The 23,005-nt window shown below is 40.8% G+C and overlaps 2 protein-coding genes across 2 annotated transcripts in view; one reads left to right on the top strand and one right to left on the bottom strand.

Annotated features, from left to right (window-relative positions):
• The window catches only part of LOC121438320 (NXPE family member 2-like), a 39,880-nt gene extending 24,296 nt beyond the window's left edge, over positions 1–15,584 (top strand). The window contains exons 3-6 of the mRNA XM_041638610.1: positions 6,654–7,387; positions 11,315–11,376; positions 13,865–14,080; positions 14,733–15,584. Of these exons, the coding sequence (XP_041494544.1) occupies positions 6,654–7,387; positions 11,315–11,376; positions 13,865–14,080; positions 14,733–15,268 (1,548 nt within the window). The 3' untranslated portion in view covers positions 15,269–15,584. The remainder of the gene's footprint in view (positions 1–6,653; positions 7,388–11,314; positions 11,377–13,864; positions 14,081–14,732) is intronic.
• The window catches only part of LOC121438319 (NXPE family member 4-like), a 246,656-nt gene that overhangs the window by 73,683 nt on the left and 149,968 nt on the right, over positions 1–23,005 (bottom strand). The gene's annotated exons all lie outside the window — the stretch shown is intronic.

The raw sequence follows: 23,005 nt of genomic DNA, 5'->3' as shown, positions 1-23,005 counted from the left end.
AAGGAGAAAAGCATACCTAAAATAGAGTGTCATTGTCACAGCCCCTCCTAACAGGAACCCAGCAGCAAAAGTCCAAGGGCCTTCGAGCAAATGATCCTATCTGGGTCATTAATTTTGTAGTCAAAGGCAGTGGATTTGCATGTTGGTGAGTACAAAGCCATAAAGAAATAAGAGAGTAAATAAAGATTCATTTGCAGCAGACAAGGACAGCACTGGGCTTTTTGCAAAGCAATTGCTCTCTCTCAAAAAAAGCATAAAGATTTTATATGGGAGCCCTATACACATTCCTGTAGGAAAGCACAGGCGAGGCTGGCATATTTCTGAGCATATTCAGTGTAAAGTCAGATATCACGTGTGCAGAAAGAAAAGGGAGGGGATGAGCATGTGTGGCCACGCTTAGTTTAAGGCTCCCTTGAAGGTCAGAGAGTGAGGGAGATGATGTGGTTAGTAAAGTGCTTGTCACACAAACGTGAGGACCTGGGTTTGGTTCCTCAAAATGCATTAATAATAATAAAAAAAGAAGCAGAGTGTGGCAACATGCTCTTGTAACCCCAGAGCTGGAGAAGACGGGAGGATGCCTAAGGCTCTCTGGCCAACCAGTTTCGGTGTGTCAGGCAGATAGAAAGACTGTTTCAAAGAATAAGGTGAAGAGCAATTGAGGAAGATCGTTGGCATTGCCTTCTGCCCTTCACGTGTACCTGCTTCTACATATGTAGGCATACATGAACATATGCAGAATATTTACACACACACACACACACACACATGTGCACACACACACGAGTCAAGAGTAACTTGGTGACTTTAGCTAGTGCACTGTCTTTTCCTGATATGGTTTGGTTGGGGGAATAAAGGAAAGAAAGAACAGCTTTGAAGGCATAGGTATTCATTATCTTTTAATGGGGCTGTAGCTTCAAAAAGGGCCAGCTCATTGAGCAATTAATGAAATGATAGAAAATTTTATTGACTATGGGAAGTGAAGATTTGGGGCTAATCAGGCACTGCATATGAGGTTTGTAGAGCTTCATGGATGGTGATATCATTTATTGTGGTAAAGTCGGAGGAATAATATTGGAGGACAAAGGATAAATTTAGATATAAATGTTTACCCTTAGGGCCTTTTAAAGTCACCTAAGTAGAGATGTTTCTTTGATACACAATTGAATATACAAGTCTGCAGTTGAGAAATGCATGATTTTTTAAAAAAAATGATTTATTAAGGATTTATTAAGGATTAGACTCTAATGACAGTTTGGGGACATCGGGAAGCTGTAGAGTGACAATGAAGTGTTGTTAAGAATGAGATAAAAAGTGAGCACAAAGTCAGATAATGGGTGGTGACAGAGAAGCCACCACCGGGCAAGGGAGAGAACTCTCAAGACGCTCGACTTAAAGGAGAAGAAGGTGTTCACGTCCTGGCGATACTTGAGGCCAGTGGGATGGTTCAGGCAGTGTAAAGGGGCTTGTTGCCAATTCTGATGATGTGAGCTCCATCCCTAAAACCCATATGGAGGGAGGAGAGAATGGATTCCCGAAAGTTGTCTTCTGACCTCCGAGTATATGCTGTGGTACATGCCCTCCTCCCAAATAAACAAATGTAATAGAGATACTTGGAGAGATTTAAATACCAAGGAAGTGATACACTAGAAGGAAGTATAAGTAGAAAAGAAAATGTACAGTTGTATGTACTTTAAATGTACAGTTAGGGTAGAGAATAGAAGTGGATTTCCAATTGGAACATTGCTATAGATCTAAAAGGGGAAGACACAAAGACATTTAGGCACTGAAGGATCTACAGCCGTGGCTACTAACTATCTACCTGGAGAATATCCGAACCTTTAGTAATGAAGATTAGGAACAAAGTTTTTCAAAACTGATTAACTAATATAAAACAGGGTAAGAAAATAAAAGAGAGGAGGAGGATTACATAGTGACTGGTCTTATTAAGTCAGATGTATTGAGGAGCATGAAACAATTTCGGATCTTTGAAACGAAAGGTACACATCAACATTCAAGAACCAGCAACGTTGCTATGTATGACCACAAACTCTTCAGTAAAGAAATCAGAACAATAATCTCAGGAGTAAAAGTATCGAAACAATAACATATTTAGGGATATATTAATCTACACAGATAAAAGACCAGTACACCAAGAATTCTAAAACATTAATGAAAGAAACGGAGGAAACTGAAGGGAGTAGGAAGATAGAGTCACTCATAGGTCAGAATGGATGCTGAAGTTTCCGTGTGACCTGAAACCCAATGCAGTATCTATCAGAATTCCAAAGATACTTTAAGAGACATATGAAAATCTATAAAAATTTGGAAGTATCATTAAAATCTCGCAACCATCCAAAATAACAAAATTGGAAACATTTAACCATCTATTCTCAAATTGTACATCAAAATATCGTCATCAAAATAGAATAGGGAGCCAGGAACAAATTCATGCAATTATTGTCAATTGTTCTTGTATCAAAATGCCAAGAACACGCAGTGGAAGAAGTACAGCCTAATAAATTGTGCTGGGGAACCTGGAAGTCCTTGCATAAGAATGTAAGTTCCCCTCTTAGCATCATGCGCAAGATTCATGCACAGTGAAGCGAAGACTTAAAGGCAAGATTTGAAGCTATAGAACACTAGAAGCAAGCAGGGGTAGTTTCTTGATATTGTTATTGGCAAATATTTTTATATAGAACTCCAAAGGGATATATGAAATCAGAGCAAAGCTAAGACAAATGGGATTGAAGCCTAAATCTATGCAGCCATGGAAACAATCCTCAGAATACAGAGTAGTGTACAAAGTAGAGAAAATATTTGTAAGATGTACATTGGATAAAAGGGTTAATAATTATATCTGTGAGGAACTCAAAACTCAAAGGCAACAAAATAAGTCATGCTATAGAAAATGAAGATGACTGAAATAGTTATCTTTCAAAGGAAAAAAATATAAACCCTCAACACAAGTAATCATCAGAGAGACATCAATTAAAACTATGAGATATAGCCTTGTGTCTCTTAAACTGGCTATTATACAAAGTCTAAAGGTAGGGGATGGCGAGGATGAGGCACAAAAGGCCTTGTGTACTGTTAGTGAGAACATAAGTTAGCTCATGCATTATGGGAGACAGTATGAAGATTCTTTAAAAACTTAAAATAGGGAAGTAGAGAGGCGGCACGATGGTTAAGGGTATTTGCTGCTCGTGCAGAGGACCTGAACTAGGCTCCCATCACTTACAGTAGGCAACGCAATCAGTTAACTCAAGCTCCAAGGGATTCAACACTTTTGGCATTAAGAGGCACCTGTAATCATGTGTACATACACATACTTAGAAATAAAACACACCTTTCAAAATTAAAAATAGAATTACTATGTGATTCAGCAATTTTACATTAGGTAATTTCATAGCAGCCAAGGTCAGCCTAAACATCCATCAGCCTACATATCCCTTAAGGAATGAATGAACAAAAAATATATGCTATATATTTCACACACACACACACACACACACACACACACACACACACACACCGTTAAAAATAAAAGACATGCTAAGTATAACAAGCCAGATCCAGAAAGACAAGTGCTGCCGTATCTCACTTGTAAGCGAAACCCTGAACTTAGATGTAGAAAGCGGAATGGCGGTGAGCGGGGACTACAGCCAGCATGGGAATGTGTGTGAGGAGATGGTGGCCAGAGGGCACCACAAATACATTCCACAGAGTCGGTTGTCTAGCAGGTGACTGATAACAATGCCACATTGTGTAACTGAAATTGTTAAGAAGGATTTTAAATGTTCTCACACGAAAGATAAATGTAAGGTGATGGATGGTTAGCCTGATTTACTATCTCTCAACATACACATATGTCAAAGCATCACCTTATACATTATCAACATACACATGCCTTTCGTCAATTAAAAACAATTATTTTTGAAGTGTTTTTGCTATCTTAGTAAACTTAAAGCAATCAATCCTCATCTTTCTTTCTCTATGAAACCATTCTTACTGTCGCAGGCAGGTTTGTTTCAATCTCTTTTCTGCACCCATGGGTCTTTGTATATTTGCTAACTTGTGTCCGATAAGGTAAGTTCACGTGTTAGTTATTTTCTATGCATTTGGTTTGCTGTGAAATTGTTGTAAACAACGTGTTGGTATATTCCTTTTGTAATGTATTGGCAATAATTAGTTGCATTACTATCTAGATCAATTGAAATAGTACATTATTTTTATTATAACAGCCAGTTTAGTAAACCTATTTTGGTAAACATTTTAAAAATTGCTTTTTGCCTTTTAAAATTTAGTGCATTTGTGCATGCCACAGCACGCATGTGGAGGTCAGAGACCAGCTTGTGGGAGGCAGTTCTCCCCTCCACATTAGGTTGTGGGGATTGAACCCAGCTGTCAGGCTTGGGAGCAAATGCCTTCATCTGCTGAGCCATCTTGTTAGTTCCAAGATACCCATGAGCAAATCTAAATGACCAAAAGAATAATGTATTTTAAAATAGAATTTAGTATTTAGAAAATGAAACTATGAAGGAACCGTCAAAGGTTAGAAACAAATCACAAAAGAATTGTTCAAGGCTTCAAATATGAATATTACATTTTTCTAAAAATGTCAAGCAACTTTAGACAAGAACAATATTTTCTATAAAACTGAGAGACTGAGAGACTGCCATTGGCAAGAGAGTGGGAAAAGGACCCACAAACTGGACCACCTGAGTTCAATCCCTGAAATATGCTTGAAAGAGGAATGAGGGAACGAACCCCACGGGGTTGTCTTCTGACCACCACATGCCCTGTGCCTCAATCACTTCTCATACACACGATTATACTATCTTTAAAATGACAAACCCACCCAAACCCAAAACCTGAAGGGACTGCATGTTAAAATGGCTATCATATGACAATCTTATATCAACCAAGAAATAAAAAATTAAAATTTAAATGAAAAAATTAGATGAAGAAAATAGACAATTTAAAAGAGAAAATAGATCAGTAAAACAGCATTTAAATAAAAATGAATTTGAAACATGCTGATATTAGTTAGAAGTATCATTTTGTACAGTAGCAAAATTCCAACTTACTTCATTTGTTAAATCTTCAAGTAGTTGTGTTGACAACACTCCACAATTAACCAAAAATATTTAAACTGATGGATTTGGGGAGGGAGGTTTAGTCTTCTGAGACATGTGAGGATAAGCCCCTTTGCTGGCTGAGCACGCAGCCATCCAAAATCATCAAAGATGGAGGCTGCCTGGTTCTTTCAACTGGGCAGCTGTCTAATTCAGTGATATACGTGATGCCATACAATTATCTTTTACACAATTACTTTGTACCAGAACTATTTGAAAACAGATTAACTAACACGTTGAGACTACTAAAAAGCAGAACTCAAATGATCCAGTGGACAAAAACAGTAGCTTTCTGACCCTGGCCCCTCTGTGCCATTTTAACATACTGTCACAAGACCCTCTGTAAGCAGGGGAGTCTCCCAAGACCTGAAGGGATCAGAACTTGGAGTCGTGTTTTCTTTCCATTAATTCATCATTCAGATGCTTACAGCAGCATTTATTGACTGGTAAGTAAATGTTTCACTCAACTAAATCTTTCTCTTGACCTTCTAGAAAGGGTCATGCACTATAACCCTTCTAATTGTTTGCTATGACGACCAGTGAGACAGGTAGAGCATGAAAGTTAGCCTTATATGTTACTGGTGACAATTTAAAATTACCATAGGACATACTTGACAACTGGGCATGGTGACTCACACCTTTATCCTGGAGAAAGGCAAGTAGATCTCTGTGCATTAGAGGCCAGTCTAGTCTACAAAGTGAGTACCAGGACAGCCAGGGCTACACAGAGAAACCCTGCCTCAGTAACAAGAAGGAACATATTTGGCAGTCAAAATGTCACCTTCTTTGACTGGTTGGTACTTAACTTCAGTGATGTGATTGTACAGTCTCATTCCCAGGAACACACCATAAAGGATGTAATGCTGTATATGAAAAACTGGAGAATGTCCAAGTGTTGTATAAAGTCATAATAAGTCAATATATTCCGACTGTTTAATGTCATAGGGCCCATGCCCCAAGGTGCTTTCTTGATGGGGTACAACAAACTCAATAAAAATAAAGATCACAAAAATTATTTAGCAAGCTTTAAAAGTTATAGTATATAGTATAATTGCAAAGGCTGCTAGAACTATATTTGGTAAAATTGCAACTTGGTAAAAATGCGAACGAGTGGTAAGAGATGCACTACTGTAAAATAAAATTGAAGCGAGAATATCATTTTAAATATTTGCTTTGTTTTCCAGACTTTGTATAATACGGTGAGATGATTTTCATAAGGAAGAGATAGATGAAAGGATGGCAAGGTGAAAAATCCTAGGTCCAACAGTGAAACCCATATTTATTATACCTACTTAGTTTTAAGCCAATGAATGATTCCGAAGGAAAGCCTCTGCCAGCAGCAGTAGACACACTATGTGGAAATCAATTCCCCTCGTTCCCTAACTGAAAGTGAATTAGAATTGATTTCGAGTTGGTAATCTCATCATACTGAAAGGCATAAAACGGGTCATACTAATTTATATCGAAAGCACCCTTTCTTAACTGCGGTTAGTAAATGTGTCCTTTTCAATACTTCAGTTTTTGTTTCACTTTAACAACCCCATCACTCTGAGACGATGGCACATCTTCAAGGGGTTCTTCCCCCCGGAAGGGCTTCAGAACGCGTCAACCTCATCAGCAGAGGCAGAGCTGATGGTCCTGGAGATCCTGGAGAAGTTAAACCAACAGATCCCACCTAGACCCTTCACCAACCTCAGCACCACCACCAGCGCCAAAGAGAGCACCGTCACCATCTTCAACCCCCGAGACACATACTCTGTAGGCGACCAACTGGATGTCCTACTGGTAGCCAAGGACTACTCTGGTCGCAGGAAGGAATATGGTGGGGACTTCCTGAGGGCCAGGATATTCTCCCCAGCCCTGAAGGCAGGAGCGTCTGGAAAGGTGACAGACTTCAACAATGGCACCTACCTGGTCAGCTTCACTCTGTTCTGGGAGGGCCCCGTCTCCCTGTCTATTCTTCTCATGCATCCCAGTGAAGGGGTGTCAGCTCTCTGGAGGGCACGGAACCAAGGCTATGATAGGATAATCTTCACTGGCCAGTTTCTTAATGGCACTGCCCCTGTCTTCACTAAATGCGGCCTGACCTTAAACACAAATGCTGAGCAGTGTCAGTACCTGGATGCACGGGATCATGAAGCCTTCTACTGCTTGAAGCCTCCACATATTCCCTGTGAGGCCCTGACCCATATGAAAACCAATAATAATAATGTCTCCTACCTCAGCCTTCAGGAGCAGTTCCTTTTCCGGAGGTAAACAGGGCTTCAAATTCATTAAGGGCTACCAAAAGGTAGACTTTGAATATGACCAAACCATTGAGTACATTAACTTTGACTAATCAAATTGTCATGTCTGTGTTGTGTAAGTTACAGTTAGGTCCATCCTCCAGAGGTAGCTCAGCTGCCACTCTGGGTTACCTCTGGTACCCTTGGCTGAAAGGAATACAGCCATAATGTGCCTTCCACAGTGTGTCCATCTTGTTTTCCACCGTGCATGATAATTCAAAATTCAGTAATTCTTTCTGATGCACCAGTGTTGTCTATAATGTATTCACAAAATATTGTCCCACGTACTATTAATTAAATGAGTAGGATCATTGCTCGGTTTACTCTGCCCTTTAATCCAACCAACCATCAGAGCCTATAAATTGTACCCCTGAACTGTGTCCTGAAGCCTACTCATGTCTGTCTGTCCCTGTTGCCTCTCTCTCGGATGAGCTCTCCTCAGATTTCAGTCAGACTGTGTCAGTGATCTCAGGGGCTGCTCTCTGGGTTCTCACTCGTGTTTCTAAAACGCACATATATATGTATGTATTACATATATTATTATGTTAATAATATATAATATAATATATAATATACTAATATCGATGAACTCTTCTTTGCCTAAGACCACTGCGAGGCTGCACAGCTCTGAAGATGAGCTCAGACTCTAAGCTGTTCCCAGGCTACTTCTTTCGCATCCGTGCTGGTTTCCTCTCTGCCAACCAACGCGAACATTTATTTCACCATTGCATTTCCAAGCCTTGGGTCAGCTGCTGCTGTCTCCGGGAAGTGCTCCGTGTCACAGGGAGAAGGACTAGGCCTGTGTTCCCGTTGCATGCTCTTCTTTCCCAACATAGCATAGCATTATACCATTCACCTTCTGAGAAGCAAGAATTGTGAGCATATGCTTGCCATGCCCGAGCATCATTTGTTCAGCCACTCCATAAGTAGCACTGTCTATGTCCCACGCCGAGTTCTAGGGAATGGTCATTCTCGCAAGACAGGAACAAATAAGTGAATCTGTAGCAGGACGCCCAAAGGTAGCACTGACATTATTTTAAATATTAATCGGGCCAGACACTACCCCCTTCTCACTTTCTCTCTGTGATTATGTTTCCTCTTCAACCTCTTCTTGAAACCTCTGCTTCACCTTCAACTTGTTTTTCTCATCAAGGTCTAAAAAAATCAAATCCCTTTATCTAATTATTTTGGTCAAAGAGGTTGGTCTTTTCCAAACAAAAATTTTACTAATAAGTAATAAAATAAGGCCTGTCTAGAGCAGCAACCCAAAGGAAGTAAAGGGTTGAGTCATGTGGGCATGGGGAAAATATGATTGCCAAGGGGGGAGGCGGTCCGGGGCAAGAGCATGCTGAGGGCTTCAGGAACTGTCGACACGGCAGGCAAAGCCTCAGAAGTCATCTGTGAGCCATAGGCCTAGTTCAGTGACATTAAGAGGGTCTCAGTGACTGTGCTGACTGAATAAAAGAACAAGTCATATGCAACCTGAAAATGACAGAATAGATCTCCACCCCCTCCTCAGGAAAGTGAATGTTTGTCCCTTAAGCCAGGTCCGAATAGTTCCCAGGCTGAGCTGGTGACTCATTTTCAGAACCTGCAGGTCCACATTCTGGGAACTACTGCTGTCGGAAGGCCTGGTTTTCATATGTCTCCAGCAGAGTGAACTGGACAGGCTAGAGCTCTGGAAATTCACGTTCACATGTGAAAATGAACTCTTTCTCTTTCCAAGACTCCTTTTCTCCCTTCCCTCACCTTCACTTGCTTTCTCCTCAAATGCATGGGGAACCCACACTTTTATCTTCTGAATGACAGGGCCTTTTTAAGTTTTTGTTCATTTATATGTTTGTTTTGTTTTTTTGAGATAGGGTTTCTCTGTAGCTTTGGAGCCTGTCCTGGAATTCACTCTATAGACCAGGCTGGCCTTGAACCTACAGAGATCTGCCTGCCTCTCCCTCCTGAGTTCTGGGATTAAATGCTCTCAAACATTTTTTTTTTTAATTTGAAAAAAAAAAAGAGATGGGACTGGAGAGATGGCTTAGTGGTTAAGAGCGCTTCATGCTCTTCAGAGGATCTGGGTTCACATCTCAGCACCCACATGGTGGCTCACCACCATCTAGAACTCCAGATCCAGGGATCCAATGTTATCTTTTGGCCTCCATGGACACAGATATACATGTAGGCAAAACAGCCACACACTTTAAAATAAATAAAAATTAAAATTACAAACAGAAAATGAAAAAGGAAAAAACATAGGACTAGGTCTTTTTTTGTTTTGACTGTCTCAGAACCATCTCTTATTCTCAGAGTCAAGTCATTTGTATATAATTCCTGTCTGTCTCACTGGCTTCATCTCCACTTCTCTTAAGGCAGACTTCATTAGGCCTGGATAGGAAGACCCATCCTGGCACAGCCTCCTGCTTATGTCTCAGAATATCCAAAGTTCCCAAGTGGCTGCAAACCTGTATGCAACATTAGAGGCATTTTTTTCTAAAATGTAATGCTTGTACAGATAATTATTTAAAAAGACATTGAAATGAATACATTTATACAAACATCATATATGTTAACACTAATTTTAAGACTCGATCAAATTTGGCCTTCGAAACCAAATTAACAAAGTGTCCAGGTCTTGTTCTCTTACTTTTCCTTATTATATTTGACCTTACTTGGGTTAGATGAAAGATAATAAATGCTAGATTGTAATATGCATTATTCTCACTTGACCCCAAAACCCCTTTCTTAGGATCTGAGCAATCCTCTCTCAGTGTTGGACAAAGTCCCCTTTGTCTTCCTTGGAGGTTTCTGCAGCGCAGCTTCTGCAATTCCTGCCTTCCCTCTGCTCTGGCTCTGGACAGTGCCACCCTCCGCCAGCTAGAATTCTTCCTTTATCAAATGAATTTAATTCATGAGATGCAGTCAGCCAGCTGAAGTTTTAGAATTGATACTTGGAGGCGGTGTTTACTAGGCGAGACATCTGAAATACTGGGGCAAAGCACAGTGACTTCATTTCTATTCCCAAGGAGCTATCAGACCATGGAAAGCAGATTCCCAGTGGAGTTGAGAAGGTGAAGAGGAGGTGGGAGTGAAGCCAGAGAGGTTAGATATGTTTAGGAGGCTCTATGTGGCCTGATCTTTATTCTATAGACCATTGAGGGAAAGTCTTATAGAGGTTTTGTATTGGGTAATGAAATAGGCTGGGCTTAACCAAAGGACCAATACAGTGATATAACAGCCTAGGTTAGTGTTGTCAAAGTGATGTCCTTGGACCAGAAGCTTCAGCTTCACCCAAGAAGTAAAAGAAACAAGCTCATCAACTGAATTAGAAAGTCTGAGAGTGAGACCCTTCAGCTGGAGAAACACTATTCCAGAAAAAGGTTGGTGAGGCCCTGGATTACTAGAGGTGGCAAAGGGAAAGAAGATAGCTGGCATTAGATGATCATACAGGAGTGCCTAACCCTGGGACAGTGTGACACGTGTTGTGGTCTATAAATATGTTGAGCCATGTTTCTATCTTGGGATTCATGAAACATCAGGTGGGTCATGCGTGAGGGCTAAAGTTAGAGGCTGATTACACACACACACACACACACACACACACACACAGAGAGAGAGAGAGAGAGAGAGAGAGAGAGAGAGAGAGAGAGACAGACAGACAGACAGATACATAGATGAATTTGGTTGATTGCAAATACCTCAGTGACACCATGAATTTGCAGATTTTCCCACCATTAGCAAAGAAACCATTTTCTAAAATATTTGTCCATCAATTTCATCAGAACATCTTAAGTGTATCAAAATAACAACAACAACCTCTCATTGAGAATTAAGAATGCTTTAAGACTGACTCTTCTAGATCTGGACAGATGTTAGGCTAACTTATTCTCCCATTTCTTGAAGGGTCAACATGGCGGTTGAAATGGTGAAGAGTTTGAGCATCACAGTCTTGCCGGGAAACAACAGTAAGTCCTGTGTGCTCTTGACACTGTATTCACAACTTGCTAACGGAAACAACTGCCTTACTTTGTGAAACCTTTGTTCTCCCTTAAACACTTTGAGCTCTGATTTTCTGGGACAAATGAGCTACCCTGGATTTTATGCTTGAAAAATACTTTTTAAATTTCTAAATAGATTTGTTTTACTGTATGTGTTTTATTATTTGAGATTTATTTTTGTGTTATGTGCATTGGTATCTCACCTGCATGTGTGTCTGTGTAAGTAGTGTTCAGACAGTTGTAAACTGTCATGTGGGTGCTAGGAGTTGAATCCATGTCCTCTGGAAGAGCTGGCAGTGCTCTTGACCACTGAGCCATTTCTCCAGTCCTATTTTGTGTGTTTTCCCTGCATATATGCGTGTGTATCAAGTGTGTTCAATACCAGAAGAAATCAGAAGAAGACATTGGATCTTTTGGAACTGGAAGATGAATTTGTGCTGTCTTGTGGTTGTTGGAATTGAACCCATGTCTTCTGCAAAAGAATCAAATGTCCTCAACCACTTAAAATATTTTCATAGCAGTTTTCATCATGAATAAGATATATAAATCTAGGAAACTGTAGCTTCCCCACTCAAAATGTCCAGACTCTATGTATTTGCCATGAGGGCTATCCTCCAAAGTCAACAGTTGGGTTCTGGTACTGTGCTAAAATATTTCCAAAGAACTGGAAAACTTCAGGCCATTTCTCCCTTGAATTCTAGTTTTCCTTTTAGTCAAATCATGCCCCCTTAAGATTCTATGAGCTAGCAATTTCTATGGCTCACCTGTCTAACATGTGGACTTCTGTGGCTCGTACAAAGTTAACTTATAAAGTGTTGCTGTTGCCCTGGAATTTAAGTGAATTTCAGTAAAGTTAATGACTTCCATACCAGTCAACAGATAGACTTTGACCAATTACCCCCTTTTCATGTGTTCAGCAAAGGTTCACCAAGGAAGGACTTGCAGTTTAGAATTAACTGTGCTAAACCCAGGGGAGAGCATAGATGGAAATAAACCATAGGTCCGGATCTACTACCACGGTCTCTACTTGGGCACCACTAGCCCTGACCAATTTTTGTATGAAAGAAAGTCCTAAGACTTTTGAGGCAACTCCAGTTGTCGCCGCAGAGGAGATCACATCACATTTCTTGCCTAGACTGAGATTCTACTAAAATCAGCAAGTTTCTCACAAAATAACGCCAGGCTATGGTTGTTGGCATTATCATCATCATCTCATTAGTGATGATTAGAGTCACTAACATATCTGCTATATGTAATCCAGTGTGAATAAACGTTAAGTCCCTCACTTATCCCTCTGCCCCAAAGATGGAAGCAGATGATGAAAATGTGCTTTTTAGGTGTGAGTATAAAGCTGCCTATTCTAGTTACACCTACTGCTGTGACAGATGCTATGACCAAGAGCAACTTAGGGGAGGAAGTTCACCTGGCTTAGACCTCTAAGTTCCAGCCCATCTTTGAGCGAGGGTAGGAACTCAAGCAGAAACCGGGAATCAGAGCTGCTTAATATTTCACAAAGAATTACCCCCCGGCTAAAGAACTCAGTTCTCAACCAAAGAGGCACAGCAAGAACTGTGGAGAAATCTGCTTGCTTGCTTGGACACAGGCTTCTGTTCAGCTAGCTTTCTTCTACAGCCCAGGGCCATCTGTCCAGGGAATGGTGGCACCCACGCGCTGGTCCCTCCTACGTCACCTAATAATCAAGGCAGTCCTAGACAGACATGCCCACAGGCCAAGATGATCCCAATGACTCCTTAGTTGAGACTCCCCTTCTCAGGCGATTTTATTCTGTGTCAAGTTGGCAGTCAAAGCTAAGCAGTGCACCTACCTGGGTGGAACATTTAGTATAAGTTGAGGAGGACGGCCTCAGCTATGTCTGTAGTGGAGTGAAGAACAAGGAGACCATGGCCCTGTTTGCAGAAGACAGACCTCAGTGGGAATATTTAGTTTAGACACAATGGAATATTTAAAGTGTTATTACTTTTAACCAGAGAACGTAATTTGGACACAGACAGTGTAGGGCTCTCATTTCCCAAGTGTGTCTAAACTCTTTCATAAGCGAACAGCTTGAGAATAAGGAGACTTGAAGTTTCACCTAGGCCAATGTCATTGTTAAAATATCCATCTGGACCATTGAGCCCCACTTACACTTTCTTCCCAACTTCGGTTTGTTGTCTCACCTCCGAAAGGCTCTGGGGACGAGGTAGATCCCAAGTAAACACTGCAAAGACTCGGGAAAAACAGATTCCTGCTCTAAGAGCAAGTACCTAGTGAGAACTTTTTATTCATCCCTTGATGATGATCTCATTAAATAAATATTTGTGGACGCAAGAGAGGCAGACATAGAGTATAAAGCAAAGATAGAAGAGAAAGAGGTTGAGGGGCGTATTTTAAATATCTAAAATATTTTGTGGTAATAAAAATGACTGAGTCTGGGATTTTTGTTTTTTATTGCTAGGGAATGAAACGAAGAAAAAGAAATGTCAAATCGGAATGAAGACTCCTTTCCCCAGTGGCTATACTTTCAAAGGGAGGTGGATCTCGACATTTTGTGAACAGAAGGAGTTCAGTAACATAAACGACATAAATAACTGCTTGACCAGAAAACTGATTTACCTCATGGGTGATTCCACGCTGCGCCAATGGGTGTACTACTTAAGCAACGTTGTGAAAAGTATGTCTTAGTTTTAGTTTGAAACTGGTCAACTGTTAAGGAGTTTTTTTTTAAAATAATCATAATCAGAATTCTTTGTTTTCCTCTGATCTTTATTTTATTATTGCTTTCAATTTGGCAAACTTCTGGCTTTAAGTTGGTTTCATTTTTACAAAGGGTTTATTAATTCTTTTTCTTTATATCTATGGATGTTTTGCATATATATATATATATATATATATATATATATATATATATATATAGCCTGTGTATTATATGCCAGAAGAGGTCGTCAGATTCCCCACAACTGGAGTTCCAGATGGTTATGAATGACCACGTGGGTGCTGGGAATCTAACCTGGATCCTCTGGAACAACAGCCAGCACTCTTCATTGCCGAGCCATCTCTCTAGTCCCAGGCTTTAAGTTTTAATAAAAGTTATATTTTAGCTATTTAATCACAGATACTAGCACCATCTTTTCTATTGATGTATTTTGATACGAACTTCAAAATTTTGTAAATGTTTTAAGGTATCTGACAAAAGTTCTCTGCCTTGTTAAAAGTAGCAGTTGCTAGTTCAGAAGTCCCCGTGGTCAGAGTTTTACAGATTGTACACATTTCAAAATTATGCTACTTCTTTTGGTTAAGAGATTTGTTGATTTGTTTCCCATCAGCCCTAACATTCTTTGATCACCATGGAACCGGGATGTTTAAAACTCATGTCCTCCTGGATGTTAAACGACATATTTTGGTACAGTGGAAAAAACACGGCCATCCCTTTGTTACTAAAAATCTGTTCTCTGTGAAAGACGACAACTATATCCCACGGGAAATCGACCAGGTGGCGGGAGACAGCCGCACAGCAATTGTCATTACCTTAGGCCAACACTTCAGACCCTTCCCCATCAACATTTTCATCCGTCGGGCCATCAACATCAGGAAGGCCCTAGAGAGACTGTTCTTACGAAGCCCGGAGACCAAGGTGATAATTAAGACTGAGAATGTCAGAGAAATAAATGAGAACGCAGAGATATTCAGTGACTTCCATGGCAACATTCAGAATCTTATTTTAAGGAACATTTTCAGGGACCTAAATGTGGGCATTATTGACGCTTGGGACATGACGATTGCATATCACAGTGAGGATGTTCATCCACCTACCAGCGTGATTGAAAGTCAGGTTGCCATGTTCTTGAACTACATTTGCTAGACGGTCTTAAGGTGCAGAAAACATCTCTGGTTCTCCCTATGCCTCTGTCTCTCCAATCTCATATGTACTGCATAGATAATGCAATCTAACTTATGAAGAAATGAATGAGAATTGTAGTTAAAGGTATGTGACAGAAAATTTACCATTCAAAACATTTTTAATCCTACAATTCAATGGTGCTAAATGAAGGCCTATGTCACACTATCATCATTAAATCCATTTTTGAACAGTTTTCTTCATCCCAAATAGAAATAGCAAAACCTATTTATTAAATAACCACTCACCACTTGCCCTGGACTACAGCCCTGGGCATCTACAACTATACTTTCTGCTTCTATAAATTTACTGTTTTAGACATATCATGTAAATGAAATAATAAAGTTCATGTGAATTTGTGTCTGGCTTTATTACTTAGCACAATGTCTTTAAGGCTCACTCATGTCAAATTTACGAGAATGCCCTCCTTTTAAAAGAGGGAATATCATGTCTTTCTATGTATGCACTGCACTTTGCTTTCCTGTTTATTTCTTGATGAACTTTTAGTTTGTCTTTGTCTTCTGGGCATCGCATATTGCAAGGCTGTGAAGAGGGGATGCACACTTGAAGGCTTGCTTTCACTTCTAAGCTTGCTGTCTAAGTAGTCAATCATCATTATCCATTCCTTATTTTTTGAATGCTCTTTTATTATTTATGTGTACTTGTGAGTGTGTCTGCTAGTGAATGTCAGATGTGTTCGGGGATGCCTGCAGAGGTCAGAGAGGGCTTCCGATCCTCTGGAACTGGAGTTACAGGTTGTGACTTGCTGGATGCTGGTGCTGGGAATCAAACTCTGGTCCTCTGAAAGAGTGGGACCCCTCCGGCCACCGTTATCCTTGATTTACAGGAATGTGCAGCCCAGAAACACATAGCTCAACTGATCTGTTCAGAAAGAATGTAACGCATAGAAGGAAAAATTTCAGGACCACAATAGCAATTGTCTTGCTTAGAAAAACTTGTTAAGGTTTGATAACCAGTGGTTGCTTGGATTCCATGGTGATTTAGCAGCCATACTCCAAAGCCTGCATTCAGACTCCCTGAGTAAATTAAACTGACAATTCTGATTCTAGCTGCCCCAGGAAGTGTGTGTGGGAGTCCCTCCAGGGACCTCACAAGACTTCAGAAAACACAACTATCTACTTCTCAAGACTTGGTGTATTTTTTTTATCAAGAATAATTCCCAATTTGGCTTGTGTTTGTGAGTGAAAAGAAGTGAAACTATAATATTGCAGAGTTATTATAACTGTCGGGTCATATACTTGTGGACCTGCCTCTAAGCAACTCACAATAAAAACATGAAAATCCAATCTTCTTTCTTTCAGGTTGATTTTATTTTTAATTGTGTGGGTGGGTGGGTATGGGTGTGTGCATATGAATGCAAGAGCCAAGGAAACCAGAAGAGGGTGTTAGATCCCCTGGATCCGAAATTACTTAAAGGCAGGTGTGAGCTGCCTGATATGAGGCTAGAAACTAAACTCAAGTCCTCTGAGTCTTGTCCCTCTCCTTTTCCTTCCCTTCCTTTCCTTTCCTTTCCTTTTTTTGTGTGTATATTTGTGTGTGTGTGTGTGTGTGTGTGTGTGTGTGTGTGAAAGGGCAACCTTGGGTGTTTGTCAGGTGCCCCTCCTTTCCTGCTTTTGATATAGTTGAACTTCCAATCTCTGCTTTACCACTGCCTTATCACTGGATTTGTAGACATATATCACTAAAACAAAAAGGTTCTGGGGAATTGAACTTAGGTCCTCACACTTGCAAAGTGTGCGCTTTCCTAACTAAGCATCTCCCAAATCCCTCAAAAATTACTCTTGTATTGCGCTCCTGACTGGTTCTCAATTTCCCATCAGAAGCTTCGGTATAAACCTCATGGCTCTTCCAAACATTGTGTCATTAGTTGTTTAAGTTTTTATCTACACAGCAAGAGCCCCTCAGGTTCCATCATCAGAGTTTGGATGTGATTTGATTTCTATTTTCCTTGCCCTGTTTCTTCAAATGCACTGGAGCTTCCTTAAACCAGTTACAACCGGCTTTCTGCAGACCCTTTTCCTCACCTAACAACCTGCATGCTCTAACTGAAGCTATCCCAGAATAACTATTATTTGTCTTCCTGTACAGTTGTGCTGGATCACATGATAGACATAGTCACTTGTCATTGTTAAAATTAAAACTCAACTGAATCTTTCTTCAGGAGCCCTGGTCCCATTCCGAGGGATCAATAGCCACAGTGGTGGAGCACCCTGCACCACAGCAGTGTTTCCTTAAGCATTTCTTTAGACAGTAGTTTTCATGTTTTCTTAGAATATTTGCGTGTTTTTCAAATACAAATCTAGTGTCACCTGAGGAAATGGCTCAGCTGGGAGGCATGAGGTCCTGGTCTGATGGTAAGCACCACATAAGCTGGCCAGGGAGGCACATGCGTGTACCCCAGCATTCAGGCCACGGTGGCACATGTAGTAACCCCAGCATTCAGGAGATGGAAGCAGGAAGGTCAGGAGTCTAAAGGTCATCCTTGGCTACAGAGCAAGCCTGAGGCCAACCTGGGCTATAAGAGACCCTGTATCAATCAATCAATTAGTACAGTGATAGTTTAAATATTTTATGCTGAATTTTAAAAAATAGCTACCAGATGTTGGTAGAAAACTCCTGACTTTAAAGTCATTTGCTTCTTACTTGTCTTTTAAAAGAAATCTTGGGATCTAAATAGCTCCTAGTGTTCCATCCTTGATGCGGTAGCTTTGGGTTACAGCAGATACTGACTATGCTGTTAACATATAACGACTTGAGTAAGTCGTTTCAATTCATAGAAATATTCTTTACTGTTATTATCAAGCCTTTTTGGAAAACCCATTTCTGCACAATGGAGTGAAACAAAACTAGAAATCAATAGCAGAAGGAACAAAGATCTCATGATATGTAGAAGTTAAACTGTGTGCCCTTACACAACCAGTGGGTCAAAGAGGAAAACACAGGGAATTCTAAAACTGTCTGGAGACAAAGGAAGATGAAGCCACACACTGTCAAAGCATATGGGGCAGAAGGAAAGTGATTGTAAATGGGAGGCTCCTAGCAGGAGATGTGGCAGTCAACCACCCGACATCACATTTCGAAGACCTATACAAAGAAAAAACTAAACCCAAGTAGGCAGAGGAAGGAAACAAAGTTTAGGAGAGAGAACGGTGAGGTAGACTATAGGATAAACATAATAGAATAAGTTGCTTTGTTGAAAATGTAAAATAACAACATCAAAAACCTTTTCAAGGAGAGAGGAGAGCAAGAGAGAAGGGAGGGAGAAAGAGAGGGAGCCAGAGAGAGCACTAAAATTAGAAGTGGAAAAGAGTACATTAGAACTGATGGCACAGAAATAAGGCCTATGAAGGACGACTACAGACAGTTATGTTCTGGGGCTCAGTGAGAAAGAGCACTGGCTGTTCCTACAGAGGACCCAGGGTCAATTCCAAGCACCCACAACCATCTGTAACTCCAGTTCAGGGGATCTGATTCCTCCTTCTGGTCTCTGGAGGCATCAGGTACATCCATGGTCTTTAATAAAAATCAATCAAAAAAAAATACCAACCTTGAACATTCTGAAAATCACTGATAAGAACTAATACGGTTAAACAAAATCTATTTTAAGGGTGGGACCCTGTTAATGTCCCCTTTCCTGTTAGCATGCTTATTAATACCACCACTGTTTGGGTCTTGTTTAGGTATCATGGGTGTCAGTTCCCTGCCATTTCTAGGAGACACAATCTCATATTAGACTTCCTGGCCCTCTGTCTCCTATAATCTTTCTGCCCTCCTCTTCTGCAGTGCTCCCTGAGCCTCAGGTGTAGGAGCAATGTTGGGACTGGGTACTATGTGGTCACTTGTCTCATCTGAGACACGCCAGATATCTCCAAATTCTCAGGTGGCAGTTTGCTATCATCTGCCTTTGAATGGTTTGATCATCCTACCTGCCCTGTGGCGTTTCTCATACTGAGTGATGACTCTATTTCCTTTGGTGGCAGAATAGAGGTCCTCAGAGGCTTCAGTCAATGGCTTCTTGGGCCCATTGCTCTCTGGGCCTTTGGTGAGGTAGAATCATGATAGGGGAAGAGTATGTGGTGGGGGAAGCCACTACCCCTCTGTAGGGGCTCCAGAGGTCTCCTTCAAGATACCCCCAGTCACCTAATTTCCTTCCACTGGGACCCAACTCCTGAAAGAAGTTTCACCACCTTTCAGGGGAGCCACAGGCTGGGGACTGCATTTTAAAGATGGAGATAAGCAGGCTTTTAGGGGACATTCTAGATACAACTGGATTAAAAAAAAAAAGACCGAGGAAATTGAATAGATTGTTCTTCAAAGAAGACATATAAATGGACTATAAACACATGAAAAGATGCTCAAAATCACTAATCACTAGGACAATGTATGTCAGTACCACAATGAGATGTCCTCTCTCACCCATCAAGATGGTTGCTATAAAAGGAGCAGATGTTTGTGAGGTGTGATGTAGAGGCCCTTGGGCATTGTTGATAGGAATGGAAAACAGGGCAGCCATTGGGGAAAACAGAGATTCCTTAAAAATTCAACACAAAGCTTCTTTATGATATAGCAAAGTCTGCATTTCTATTCAGAAGAATCCAATACAAGTTCTCAAAGAGGTGCTTGTGGGACAGTATGGGGAACTTACCTTTCCCTGGTACTGACTGGGCAGTGGTAAGCACTGCTAAAAGTATTGTTAGTGTTTGTGGTAAATTATTTATGTATTACAAACTCTTCTTTTGATGTTCATTTTCCTGTAATAACAAGAACATTAGAGGATGGGCAATTTGACCCTTCTATCTTGACGTTGGTGTCTTGAGCAAATGAGTTGTCAGACAGGACCAGATACTTGGGACACTATGGACACATTGAGAAAACTACCTAACAATCACAGCTTTTACCCCAGCTCTGGAATTCACAACCTCAGTCAGGGCCATCAGAAACCGCTTATGTCAGGCTTTTAATATCATTAACCTTTGAAATTATGATGATCTATAGTCATTTCCAAAATCAGAAGGGATCATGTTCCCTAGTGGCTTCAAAGGGAATGGAAACAAGTGTCGGAGACCAGCTTCAACAAGGATCCACCTTACCAGGGTCGGGGCATGGGGATTAGAAAAACAAGGAGAATGAAGACTGAGTGAATATAGTAAACAGAAGCATAGGATAGTACCAGGAGGGAGTTCCAGTGTGTACTGAAAATTGTCCGCATTTAATTTCCATTTGCCTAAATACCCCGACCCCTAAAGGTAGGAGTAAAATTTTAAAAACTGCATTCACATGATACAAGGAATGAACAAATCAATTGAAGATTTACTGTCTACATTCTCAGTTAACATTCTGTTGCCAAAACAAAACAAACAACGCTCACACCCTAGACCAAAACATTGTGTGGACAAACCACTCCCTGGGTAGAATCTGTTGTTATTTCTCTGAAGGAGTAGGAGGAACCTAGTTGAATGCTTAGACTTTTCTTTGAGGTAGAAACAGACCTACTTCATAATACCTGAAATACCAGGTCTGGATATTAGCCATACCTGTTGTCTGAACTGTTGACAATAACCTCGATAGAACTGAAGTAATTTCCAGATCTCTGACCTTAAGTCAAGGTAAAACAAACCAATATTTATGGGCCCTGTCACATAAATGGTATTAAAATGGCAAAGTTGTGATTGGTCAAAATATTAATCTTGATGACTGTGACAGATTCTAAGAGACAAGGTCATGATTGGTCTAAAGCAAGTGGCAGGGAGAGGGAGGGGGTTGGCTGTGATCTAAGCAGGCTGCTTGGGCTCTAATGGAGTCAGCCAAGAGACACTCTCTAGTGTTACCCCGTTTCTTGGTGTTGTAGCATCAAGCTCAATAAAAGATCTCAAGTAATCTTTTCTTGCTTGCTTTCAGTAGTGTGGGCACAATGAGAAAGAAGTGGCAGAGACAGCAGAGTGAGAGAGTCTAGCAGAGAGACTTGAGGGAGGGACAAGGCAGACAGCTTTACTGGACAGCTAGCTGAAGAGGAAGTAGTTGAACCTTCCGTGAGTGGCCAGAGTAGGAAGAGGGACCATGGAGATGGGTAAAAGGCTGCAAGGAGCCAGAGAGGAGAAACTGCAGGCCATGGCCACTTGAAGGTATTAGAAAGCCATCAGGTTTTTAGAGCCGAGGGTTTCAGATTTTAGGCTAAAAGCAGTAGCACTGGCTAGTGTTAAGGGCTGAGGAATCCCTGTGTTCTACACTGGCACATGGCCTGTCACGCTGGCTGCCACCAAGGACAGAAGAATCCTGATACCTAGAGCTACTTGGAAGCTGTGATACTGGCTGAAGACTCTCAACATCCTACACCAACACTGAAGTGGGGTTGGTGGGCAGAGAGATTAAGTAGGAGGAAAATCTAGAAAGAGAGAAGGAGAAGAATGAGGGAAAAGAGAGAGACACACTCGGGGCCAGAAGTCAGGCAGCCAGACATGAGAAGCAGGAACATGGACACATGCAGAAAGAAAGAAAAAAAGAAAGGAAGAAAGAAAGAAAGATAAAAACCCTGAGGCAAAATGTAGATTAAGAGAAACAGAACAATTTGTATAAGAGCTAGCAAGAAATAAGAGCTAAGATAAGGCTGAGCATTCAAAACTAATAAGAAGTCTCATGTCATGATTTGGCAGCTGGTTGGTGGCTATATATATGGCTATGTATGTGTGTGTATATACATATATATGTATGTATATTTGCAGAACATTACACAGTCCTTAAAAAGGACAATGCACTGGGTGGTAGTGGTGCATGCCTTTAACCTTAGCACTCAGGAGGCAGAGGTAGATGAATTTTTGTGAGTTTGAGGCCAGCTTGCCTGATCTACAGAGCAAGTTCCAAAACAGCTATGGCTACACTGAGAAACTCAAAAAACTTCAAAAAAAAAAAAAGAAAAGAAAGAAAGAAACGAAAAGAAAAAGAACAATGCATATATTGTTGAACACTGGCCATATTAAGCTCAGCAAATACATATAAGAATATGTATTGTATGATTTCACACTTATGAAGTAAATATAGTAATCAAAAATCATAGGAACAGGAAGTAGAAAGAAGGCATTACTGGTGGATACAGGAAGTAGAAAGAAGGCATTACTGGTGGATGCAGGAAGTAGGAAGAAGGCATTACTGGTGGATACAGGAGGTAGGAAGAAGTCATCATTGGGGGAATATAGTAAGTAGGAAGAAGGCATTACTGGGGGAATACAGGAAATAGGAAGAAGGCATTACTGGTGGATACAGGAAGTAGGAAGAAGGCATTACTGGTGGATATAGGAAGTGGGAAGAAGGCATTACTGGTGGATATAGGAAGTAGGAAGAAAGTATTACTGGGAGGGGCATAATTACTCTCTGGGTATAGAACTTCAGCATTGTAAGAGGAGAAAGTTCTAGAGATCGCTGCAATAATGCAGACATAGTTAACACCACTGGACAGCAGGTAGAAATGATTAAACTGGCACATTTAATGTTGTATTTCTTACTATAATAATAGAATTTGATTTTGCTTTGTAGCAGAAATCGAATGTGTCTAGCCCCCTGAAATAAAATGGCTTTAGTCGCTCAGTGACTGTGGATGACCTGACCCTTCCATTCCCATTAGCTTTGGATAATTTAACCCGAGGAGCTCCCTGACGATAAAGGATCCCAGGCATTGGCTTCCAGGTC

This window comes from Microtus oregoni, unplaced genomic scaffold (assembly GCF_018167655.1).
Source record: "Microtus oregoni isolate MIOR12 unplaced genomic scaffold, Mior012 000055F_ref0000237, whole genome shotgun sequence".
NCBI classification, from domain to species: domain Eukaryota; kingdom Metazoa; phylum Chordata; class Mammalia; order Rodentia; family Cricetidae; genus Microtus; species Microtus oregoni.
This window is presented reverse-complemented; position numbering and strand designations above follow the sequence as displayed.